Here is an 11,727-nt window from a genome sequence, read left to right as displayed (position 1 = left end):
AATTGCTCAGAGCAGAGCTGTTCACGCCCAGCAACCACAGGGTGGAAACCCACATACCCATCACTGTGGATGCATGTATACAATGTGACATCCCTCAGGCCACACAATCCTTGTCAGCAGCCTATAGGAGTGAGGCACTGACCCGCACTCTTGCAGAGCTGGCCTTTGAAAACACTGCTGAACACTGCATTCTCCAGGACTCTGCATGAGATGGCGGGATTTAAGGCAGACTGGAAACAGATGGAGGCAGGTGTACAGGGCAGGAGGAGACTTCCAAAGCATTTCCTTCTGCTGCACCATTAAGCATCTCTGATCACCAAGATGCTTGTACATTTCTTTGGTCACCCTAGATATCAGAAAGGTTCTCTGAGTACTAGGGTGGGAACACATGACATAGCAACAGAGGCTGTGGCAGAGAGGAAGGAGAGCGGGAGAAGTGTGCCTAAGCTGCTTGGGCAGCGTCTGTTGGCCTTGAAAATGTGGGCAGGGAGCCAGGCGGTGGTGGCGCACGCCTTTAATCCCAGCACTTGGGAGGCAGAGGCAGGCGGATCTCTGTGAGTTCGAGACCAGCCTGGTCTACAAGAGCTAGTTCCAGGACAGGCTCCAAAACCAGAGAAACCCTGTCTCGAGAAACCAAAAATAAAATAAAATAAAATAAAATAAAGAAAATGTGGGCAGGGGCTTGATCACTCTGGTCAGCAGTGACTCTGCTGTGATGTCCAAGGTACCTTTGTCTGAATTGCTGCAGTTACAGAAGTCAGGGTGTCTTGTGCTAGGCCTGCAAAGAACAGGGTGCGTGCTGAGCAAGGAACCTTTGGCAGGGCTCAGACAGGACAGGGCCACTCCCTTCACAACTTCCTGCTCGTGCCTAGGATTATGGGGTTTTACAAAAAAGTTCTCATCCTGGGATTTTTTTTCCAGCCATCAATCCTGCAGTGGGCTTCAGTTGACCATTCTCCAATACAACTCAGATACCAACTACGCATAGCCCACATCAGATCCTACAGGTCGAAGCTCTGCCCCCAGGCTATGCCCATCTCACACCCTTCACCCTCTGTGTCTCTCCATACAGTAATTTTGGCATTTTTGGTCATGTCCTTGATTTAAAGAGTGTGTAAAAGTGTTGCCTGAATTCTCGGGTTTCACTAAGGAATGTCAGAGCCTCCCTGCGTCTCCAGGCATGAGTACTTTCTCATTATCTTCCTCAGAGGCCCAGATTCTCCTGTGTTAAGCAACCCAGAGGCTGAGAGTCCTGTCCCTTTGGTTTTATGGAGGTTTCATCATGTGGGCATCATTGATTACATCATTAGCTAAGGTGATCGGTTTACCTTTCAGTTCCTCTCCTGACTCCAGAGGAGACTTGGGTGGGGATAAAAGTCCCCACCCTCTAATTGTGCAGGTGTCTCTTAGGTGGCCAGCCCCATCCTGGAACTAACAAGGGGCATCCCTCCACTTGTCATTCATCAACTTTTAAAAGACACTCTAATTGCTACAGGGTTTCCAAGAGTTTTAAGGAGCTGCGTGTCAAGAAACTTGGCTGAAGACCAAGGGTACTTTCACAATGTTGCAGGAATGGAGGGATGGTTCGATAGCTAAGAGCATGGGCTTCCTTTCTGAGATAATGGAGCATGTCATCACAACTAGTGGTGTTTGCGGATATCTGTGGCTATGCCAAAGCTATTGAGCTCAGTAGTGGGATGTCACTATGTATCCCAGGCTGGCCTTGAACCCATGGCAATCACTTATCAGCCACCCAAATGCAGAGATTACAGGTGGGCAGCAGCACACTCAGCAACTGATATAATTCGAAATGTCTGAGTTGCCAGGTATATGAGATACAGTCAAGAAAGCCACTGAAAATTAAAAAGAAAAAGATAGGCAGTGGTGGCACACATTTTTAATTCCTAACTCAGGAGGCAGAGGCAGGTGGATCTCTGTGAGTTCGAGGCCAGCTTTGTCTACAGAGTTCCAGGACAGCCAGGACTACCCCCCCCCAAAAAAAACCCTGTCTCGAAAAACAAAAACAAACAAGCAAAAATAAAACAAAAAAAGAAGATAAACAAGATGCAAAATCTAAATTGGGAGTCATAAATTATTATATAAGAATCTGTAAAATAATACTCATGGAAGCTTCCTAGTACTTGAAAGACTGGGACTAAAGGTTCAGGCCAGCTGGGTTACGTGAGGAGACTTGGGAGAGGAGGCTGTTAGGCAGAATTGAAAGGCAGAAGACCGAGAAGGAAATATTTGCCTCACATGCCAAGAAGCACACCACCCTCCACGTGTGCCACAGGGCAGTGCCACAGGAAGTGATCAGAGGACACACAGAGAGGCCAAGCAAAGAAAAATGCTGAGGTGGAGTGACAGGAGAGAGCTGTCACCTTATTATCAAGGCTGTGACCAAGAGAGAGAAGCAGTGGGTGAGGCCTGGGGGGAGGGGCCTCCGGTGCTGCTCCTTGGAAGGACATTGGTAGACTCTAAGCCTGGAGTTTGCCGGATGCTGCGTCTGTAGATGCCTGTGTCTCTTGTCTAATCCAGCTAACTTCAGCGCATCTGTGCCCACTGCTGGGTAGCCATGGCCACGCACGGTGATGGATTTGCAAAATCAGAGACTTCGAGGCAGACTTTCAGGAGAGGGGCTGGCTAGCAGGCTGAAGTGCAGTTTGGGAGTCTGAGGCCAGATGTCAGAATCTGGTGATCTCTTTAATTGATTCTTCTGAGGACCTCCTAGGCCCTTTGGGAAGGGCTACCGCCAAGTTTCCCTTCCTGGACGCCTCCTGGAAAGGTTGATCTACAGTAGTGAGGACTAAGGTGGTTATGTTTCCAGGGACAGTGAGCCTGTGGACATGTGGTTCCAGCTCCCCTGAGACCAAACTCTGTCCTTCTAGAGACATTCCTCTGACGTCTGGCTGGTGGGTGGAAAGGGTAGGTACTGAGACGTCTACTGCCCCACTTTCAGGACGAAACTGTGACTATCTCGTGATCCACAGAGCAGAGGTGCTTACGGGGTTTATAGATGTCCTCTGGGAGATGTGTGAGAGGATAAAGGAAGAGCTACGGCATTGAGTGAGGACAGGGAAGGCAGAGGCAGGGCTTTATGACTCAAGAGAGCATCTTCCAACCTCCCTCCATTGCTTGTCCTGGGCTCGGGGTAGTAACCAGGGCTCCCTTTCCCAGACTTCCAGAGCCAGGTCTCTGCTGCTGCTCTCCATTGAGAGACAGAGGCACGAATGGGTGCCCTCAGTGTCCCTGCTCAAGTTTCTTCCCATCCACCACACCAGTGCATTTTCTTAATGCTGCATCTGGAGGGAGGTGGTCCAGACAAGGTCTGGAGAGAGTTGCCACCGCAGAGTCTGGGTTTGCCCAGAAAACTAGTAGGCTGTGCAGTGTGAGAGGGACAGAAAGGTGAGATCTGACTGACTCACAGCTCAGGCATGACTCCTCAATGTCAATAGCCCCAGGAGAGCCCCACAATGTCCTAGCGTAGTGGCAGTGCTGCAGAGGTCCTCCACAGTTTCCCTTAGAGCTCAAAGTCCAGACACATGTAAGGCCTGGCCCCAGTCATACTCTGACCTGATCCTGGTTATATACTAACTCCTGATCCTAATCACCATGCCTTACCCCTGTACACTCAGAGAACTGATCTTGTTCTAGCGTTGAGCCCTGACCCTGGTCACAGGCTCTGAGCCCTGATCCCTTTATACTCTGAGTCTTGATCAGGTTACGTTCTGAGCCTTGATTCTAGTCACGCATTAAGCTTTTATCCAAAGGTTCCTGGAATTGAGAAGGGAAGGGTGTGGCTCTCCCAGAACAGAGGCCTTCCAGACAGAGACAGCCCAGACCCTGGCTGGGCTACATTCTTCCCTCCCCATGGTGGAAACTTCCCAGGTATAGCCTGGCTCTCACAGCACAGTGGGTGGAAACTCTAAGGGCAGAGACGCCTAGGGGACAGGTATATTCTAGGGGTTAAGGCAGAGGTGGGGCCCCTGGGCCTGAGGCAGGTAGGAGCTTGAGCTGAGCTGGGTGTGCTGGAGGAACTGGGTTCAGTCTAAGGACACATGGGTGTAGAGTGGACTCTCTAATCCAGTTAACTTCTGCACATCCGTGCCCACTGCTCTGTGGTATGACCATGCGTGGTGAATGATTTGCAAAGTCAGATAGGCTTGGGATGCTGTCTGTCTTGCTAGGTGACCTGGTCTTAGCCAATTAGCTTCTCGGAGCCTAGTTTTTTTAGCCACAGTAAAATTAATTAGCACTCTGTCCCTCCAGAACTGTCATGAGGAAAAATACAGTCGGGAGGCTGAGTCTCTGACTCATGCTAGGCAGGGAAAGCACCGTGGTTGTCTGGTGCCTTGGTAAATGGGGATCTCCCAGGCAGAGTGAAGCCAGACCCCAGTGGCGCTCCTTAGCAGAAATCCTTGGGACCATAAATGGGCCACGATGGAGACTCACAGAGATCCCTTCAACTGGAAGGGCAGGGCAGAAGCAAGAACAGACACCCGTGGCTGTGAGGCAGCACGAGCAGAACCAGGACAGAAGTGAGGTTTGGGCACCCCACAAAAAGCCTCCCAGGAGGCCCAGCAACAGTGTGGTCTCAACCACTAGCAAAGAATCTAGCCGCTGTGCCCCCACCCCTACACTTTCAACTGCGATGAGGTCCTCTAAGGTGATGTTTGTGGAGAATCAGAGAGCTGGTAGCTGCCAGGTCATGGGGATCCCTGTCACAGCTTCCTGTCTGTGGCAAGGACACCACATAGACACACAGACACACAGACACAGAGAGAGGGGGGAAGGGAGAGAGAGAGAGAGAGAGAGAGAGAGAGAGAGAGAGAGAGAGAGAGAGAGGACTTCCTTTCCTCCAACCCAGTGGTTCTTAGCCTTCCTAATGCTGTGACCCTTTAATACAGTTCCTCATGTTGTGGTGACCCCCAACCATAAAATTATTTTCATTGCTACTTCATTCTGTAAATTTGCTATTATCACAACTCATAATGTAAGCATTTTTGGAGAGAGGTTTGCCAAAGGGGTGGTTAGCCCCAGGTTGAGAACCACTGCCCCAACCCCTCGACCCTCAGTGGAGGGAGCTAGAGGGACGTATATGGGCCCATGGAAGTCCTGCCTTAGATCAGCCCATGGGCCATGTGAGATCAAGGTGCACAGAGTGGATGGCCTTCCAGACAACATGGAATAGTGGCCCCTAAAGCAATCCTGGGCCTCCCCATCTCACCCTTCTCTCATAAACCTTCCTGGTGATCAAGCAAGTTCTGTCTTTGTTCCTTAGGCCTTTGAGCAAACTCTAGATTTGTTGTCAGTGGCAATGCAGCACCCCCACCTTCTGACTACTTCAGAGGATCCGGGAAGGCTCTGTTCATCTCGGAAAGGAGGGCATCCAGGCCATTGCTCTGCTCTGCAGACAGTAGCTGGCCACAAGGTAAAGGGTCTTTAAGATAGCAGGAAGTGGGCAGGAGAGCCCAAACCCCACTGCCCCATTCTGTGCAGACTGGAGCCCCCTAACCTGTCCCAGAAGGAGGAATCTGGATGATTCCCTTGGGTAGGAGTCTCCAGGGGTGGTGGGAAAGGGCACCCTATGGGAGAGGAAAGCAGCCCTAGGGCCAGGGAGGGATAGAATGACTACTTTGGGTGGTGGAGCTGAAAGAACGGTCTTGGGGCAGCGGGGGGGGGGGGGGTGAGGAAGGAGTGTAAGGAGTGCCCTGCAGAATGGGGTGTTGGTGAGGAGGCAGGGCAGGCCCTGCAGAAATCTGATCCCCTTCTAATCTGGTTTGCCAACCGGTCAGACCACCACTATAGGCCTTTGAGCAACCCCACCTGGCAGGCCTCAGTGAGCACTGGGCACTGGGACTATGAAGGGGACCTGGATGGTGCTGTTGGTACTGGTATTGGCCACCTGCGGGGAGCTTGGTGAGCACGGTGGAGCATGGGGGAGCATGGGGTGGCAGGTTTTGTGCTTCCTGGGACCGTCCTCAGAGAGGGTACCTAATGGGGTGGGTGTTAGAGAAGAAGAAGGCAGAGCTGGACAGATCAGGTGGGCAGAAGCCAGTGGCAAAGTCCGAGGTACCATCTGGGAGCCACAGGATATTAGCATGTTTTCTAGGGAAAGTCTTTGAGACGGAGGACAGAGGAAATCTGGGACATTGGGGCAGACTGTCAGGCACTCTGGTCATGTAGAGGGGGAAAGTGGATCCAGAAATATCCAGAGAGGAGGTGACCATGAGTGGAGGAGAGGGAAGGCCTGGAACACTGGGACAGATTGTCTGGGAGTCTGGGTACAACAGAGATGTAGAGGGGGAAAGCGGACCCAGAAATATCCAGAGATGGAGTGACCACTGGACTCAGGGTTTAAGAGAACACAAGATGTCTATAGAATGCTGGCACTCAACTAGTTAGGTGCTCCGTGGTGTGGATTAAAGCCAGGTGGTCCCGCATCTCCAGAGATTGAATTGGCCAGAGGCAGAAGCCCTACCAGGTCACTGGGGGAGAGGGGAGATAACTTCCCTACGAATCTGAATTGCTTGGACCAGTTGGAGACAGTCAAGCATACTGGGGCCCCCGGGATTGGGGTTAGGATGTTGGCAAACAATGTGTGGTACCTTCCATCCAGGCTCTAGACCTGCACCCCCCCAGTCTGGGGGGCACCTTTGCCAAGCTGGCACCTGTGAGCTTCTAGGTGCAGCTTCCACACAGTGCTCCAAGGATCTGCTTGCCCGAGCCCAGGACAGGCGGCCCTTTAGCAGGATAGTTAGTGATAAGAAAGTGGAATGGCAGCTGCCTTAACAATGTCTGCATAAAACTGGCCTGTGGCTGTGGGGTGTGTGTGTGTGTGTGTGTGTGTGTGTGTGTGTGTGTGTATGATCATTCCAAAGTAGCTGTCCTCATTCTGGCTCCAAACTGAGCCCACTGTTCCGAGGCACATTCTGTAAGTGTTTTCTGTAAGACCCTAGTTCAATGGTCATGGTATCATCCCTGAGCTTGGTTAGCAGGCAGTTGGCCCCTGGCTAGTGCCCTGGTCTCCTTATACTAAGCCTCCGTGGCAGAGCTGGGCATTACCCGCAGGCAGTTTCTGGAGTTTTGGAATAGCGAGGCCTGTTCACTGTCCTCCTGTCGCCTCTCTCTCAGCTATGGCCTTGAAGTGCTATACCTGTCCGGATCCTGTGAGTGCGTCCAACTGTGTCACCATCACCGCCTGCCACATCAACGAAAACATGTGCAAGACCACGCTCTACTCCCGGGAGATTGGTCAGTAGGTTCCGGATGAGACAGAACTGGGGTCCAGCGCTACAGTCCCTCCAGACCAGCCATCTTGGCCAGCTGGGATCTCACCATTCCACCATTTCCACTAGAAGACTTTCTGTCCCAGCCGTCAGGCCTCCCTCTTTTCCCTTCTCCCCTTGTGATGGGAGGCACTTGCTGTTGGTTGGAAGCCCGTGGGAAGGGCTGGCTGTCTTGCGGCTTGGGTTTTACATTCTGTGTTACATAGAAATCACCCTACAGACCAATGCAAGCTGCCACAGGTGCCCTTTGTATGTCCCAGGCACTCAATGGTCCTGGTGAAAGGGGAATCTAGGCCAGTAGGGTGGGTGAGCCTAGAGCAGGTGGCCACTGGGCTTGGGGCATGGAGGCAGTACAGGACTGACTAGTCTGGTTGACGCTTTCTGCATCCTACAGTGTTCCCTTTCTTGGGGGACTCCACGGTGACCAAGTCCTGTGCCAGCAAGTGTGAACCCTCAGACGTGGATGGCATTGGCCTAACCCGGCCAGTGTCCTGCTGCAATTCCGATCTATGCAACGTGGATGGAGCACCCACCCTGTACAGTCCTGGTGGCCTGGTCCTTGCCCTGGTACTTACCTTTCTCCTGGAACTCCTTCTGTAAAACCATGGCCATCTGGCTCTACCCTCTTATCCCTGACAGCCCCGTTCCCTGATGCCTTGAAGAAGTACAATGGCCAATCACATCAGCCTCTTGAGTCTCCTTTCTGGGTACCGACCTGCCTTCCTACGTCTGACTCCATCTCCATCCCTGTTATTCTCTCCTGTATCCTAAAGTTTAAAATCATAATCAAAGACAGTCACCAGGCTTGGAGCACCCGTGCAGATCAGGTGATTGCTATATTCTAGGTCTTAGGGCCTGAGGGGAGCTTGACAAGTGGGCAGAGGCTGGGATAGAGAAGCTCACTGGCAAGACTCCTCTTCTCCCGCTGGAGCCCCCCTCTCTCCTCCCTGACCTGCAGATGGCTCTGTTGCCCCTCACAGGCATCTCCTCCCTTACCTTCCCTGCTCTAGGCCTCAGCTAACCATTGCCCCAATCTTTGACCCCAGACCCAAGGATCTTCCTCTTGGTCATAACCTCCAAGGGTAGCTCTGGTCCCAGACTAGGGTCCCCTGACCAAGTGCCATGAAGATACTCCGTACCTGGAGAAGAGGCTCTCTGCTCTTGTGACTTGGGGGGTCCCCACCCTTGTCTCATGGGGAGCTCTTCAGTCCTGGGCCAGTTCCCAGGGTCAGGGCTCTGACAGTCTAGTGAGACCCACCATAAGTCTTGGGGTACAACCAATCCCAAGCATCATGGCTTTTTGACTGGAGGCCTCTGAAAGAAAAAGAGGGGTAGAGACTTCTAGACTGTGAATAACGAAAATCTACAATTATTTTGCTAGCAACACATCTGGGTGATTCTGACATTGTCAACGGGGGGTGAGGGACATGATCCTGTCATCACATGACACTTTCTCGTCTGACTTTTCTTGCTTACCATGAGCCTTCACAAATGTACAGGCACCCCACAGACCACCGCAGAGACTGAGGACACAGCCCATCTGTGATGAGAGATCGTGGCTATGACCAGAGAGCAGGGCTCAGTTTATAGCCAGAAAGCAAGGCTCAGTCTATGACCACAGATTAAGTCCCTGTTTATAACCAGGGATCTTTCTAAAACTAGGGTCAGTTTTAACTCTGACCCAGGACAGCACCCAGGGTATTGCCCTGAAAGTGGTTCAGTTGACCACTTTTGCCCAGGTAGGTATAGGTCATGTGGAACCCATAATGTTCTTTGACCTCAACCTCATTAACTGTGAGTCTCTCTTCCAGAGACTTGTCCCTGTCTTTGGACCAGCTAAATCCAAGTCTGTCAGTCGGTCCCCTCTCTACTTCACTGGTCAGAAGTGAGGGGCTTCAGCAGGTCCCCATCCTGGCCAAGGGCTGACCACTGTGGAAATCCAGGAAGTTTAACCGCCGATAGGAAGCAGATATGGCAGAGTTTGGCCTGATGGCCTCTGACTTTAGCTGGAAGAAGATTCAGCTCTAGGCAGAGAAGGGAAAAGTGATTTGGGTGTCCAGTGGCCCACACCAGCCTAGGGCTAGTAGTACGGTAAGTTCCAACCCTTTCCTGGAGCCTGATAGCTCCAGCACATGCCACAACACCATCCCTCTGGCCTTAAAATCAGAAGGAAACAGACCACCTCTTTACATCCCCAGCCTTGCTCTTGCCCTGAGCAGGGAGCCACACTTAAGTTCCCCAGCAACATGATCAGAGGCAGAGGGCTTTCGGGGAGTAGGGGTGGTCCTGAAAGGAGGTGAGCTCTTCATCCCTGGGGTTTCCAGGCCTGTGACAACTGAGTTCTGCAAAAGGCTACAAGAAAAACCATATGTACCTTGGGGAGAGGCCAGTTCAAGTCTAGGCAGGGATATAGATGGCACTATCCTAGATCTCCTTGGAAGAAATAACACACCTCGGACTTCAACTGTCCACAAACCCCACCACTCATCCATCCATCCTTTCGTCCCTCTATCACCCCATCCATCCATTCTCCCATCCATTTGTTCTATTATTAATTGATTTCCATACATCTTATAGTTTCTCATTCAACCATGATCCCATCTGTGTATTCATCCTTTATTTCGTACATTCACTCATCATCTTATATACCCACCTATCCATACACTTAACCACAACAAATCCTTCCACCCATCTCTCCTATCATCTCTCCATCATCTTCTCATCCATACACCCATCCATTCTCCAGCCTTCACCTAATCATCATTTCATCTCTAAATCCATTTTTTGAAACAAAGTTTCATGCAAGCCAGAATGGTTTCAAACTCATTTTGGAGCTTAAGATGACCTTGAACTCTTGAGTCTCCTGCCTCCATTTTCTAAGTACCACTGTACCTGGTGGCTACCCATTCTTTAATCTATTCATCCACTTGTCCATCCCATCCATCTTACCTACCATCTGTCCACCATCCACCCATCCATTTACCCATCCATCCTGTCTTTTTAATTATCCATTCATTTACCCATCCACCCACCATTCCATCTATCTACCTACCATTTTATTCATCTTCCACTCATCCATCTATCTTCTCATACCATCCATCTATTCTATTATACATCTATCCATTCATCCTCTTTCCATCCCTCCTTTCCTCCTCCAGCAAATGCTCTCAACAGGTCTGGGTTGGGAGTGAGAAGGGACTTAGAGCAATGGAAAAATGTTCCTCCACATGCAACGCCCATACTCCAGCAAGAGGCAGGAAGGGCAAGCATCACGTACCAAGGGGTGGAGCACTCTGTCCTGAAGGCAGCAGAAATCCAGACGTTTCTAAGAAGAGTAGCAAGTGGTGTGATTTGCATTTTAGCCAGCACCTTTCCGTGGAAGGCAGAGGGTATGGCCAAGGAGGAGGAGCCAGACTCCCAAAAACAGACAGGGTGATCTGGCAGACAGCTAGGACTAGACAGTGTCCAGCTGAATTGGAGAGAACAGGCACAGGCCATGGTTTCAGCTTGCATAAAAGCTGGGGATTGACTCAGTGCCTGGAAAGACCTGGAGAGGGACCTAGGGGTCCCTGTCAGGGTAGGTGCAAGAGAGATAATTTGGGGGAATCTTGTCAGAGCCTCTGTTGGTTTCTGCAGGCAGTCCTGCTTGGCTTAGGCAGGTTTTACACACATTCCCTCATTTCAGCATCCCAGCAACCCCAGGGGCTAGGACCGTCATCATTCCAATTTAAAGATTAGAATGGCTCAAAGAAATGACTGGCCCAGGGCCACATCACAGCATCTGTAGCATTCAGATCCATGGAGAAGCTCTGTCCCAGGCTGGGAAGGGTGAGCCAGCCTTCTAAGTTACACATTATTGTTCTGGGCTCAAACCTGGTCTCCAGGTTCTACACCCGGGACCAGTGGTGAGGGTGTGGACTCACGCAAAGAAGCTATGAAACAAAGACATAAATTCTGCCCTGCCCAGCAGTGTCAACCCAGACACAATGCTGCCTTTCCAACCCTACCACTGGGGGAGTGGGGCTAGAGGAGAAGCATGGTCACCCACAAAAATGCTATGTGCCCCCTCCTGCTTGCTGTTCCACCCAGCAACTTCCCTGCCATCACTGACCTGTGATGTCAGCCCTCCTTTCCAAAGCCACGACAAGCAAGCCCTTCAGGCAGCCTTGGGTCAGCATCATGGCAGTATGTCCTGTCCTCAGTACACAAGCCTGCACTGCTTATCAGCTGTCTCCCCAGCCCTGGGCTCAGCATTCACCTGCACTGTGGTACAAGGGGCCTTATAGGGCCATAAAGACCCACTTTTGCTAAGCACGCTAGAGCAGATGCTCATCTGCCCAGTTTACAGATGAAAGAGGGGGAGACCAGAGTGGGTGCCTGGTGAGCAGGCCTGGGTCACCCAACAGGCCAGCTCTAGGCTCAGTCTCCCAGGCTTCAG

At 51.4% G+C, this 11,727-nt stretch overlaps 1 protein-coding gene across 1 annotated transcript; it reads left to right on the top strand.

The window, feature by feature from the left end:
- The first annotated feature begins 5,861 nt into the window (after nt 1–5,861).
- On the top strand, nt 5,862–7,889 carry Lypd2 (LY6/PLAUR domain containing 2). Its single transcript, XM_075963486.1, has 3 exons — nt 5,862–5,919; nt 7,135–7,254; nt 7,684–7,889. The coding sequence occupies exons 1-3, from the start codon at nt 5,862–5,864 to the stop codon at nt 7,887–7,889; spliced, it is 384 nt and encodes a 127-aa protein (XP_075819601.1).
- Nucleotides 7,890–11,727: the final 3,838 nt, after the last annotated feature.

Source organism: Microtus pennsylvanicus, chromosome 2 (genome assembly GCF_037038515.1).
Source record: "Microtus pennsylvanicus isolate mMicPen1 chromosome 2, mMicPen1.hap1, whole genome shotgun sequence".
Lineage (NCBI taxonomy): Eukaryota > Metazoa > Chordata > Mammalia > Rodentia > Cricetidae > Microtus > Microtus pennsylvanicus.
This window is presented reverse-complemented; position numbering and strand designations above follow the sequence as displayed.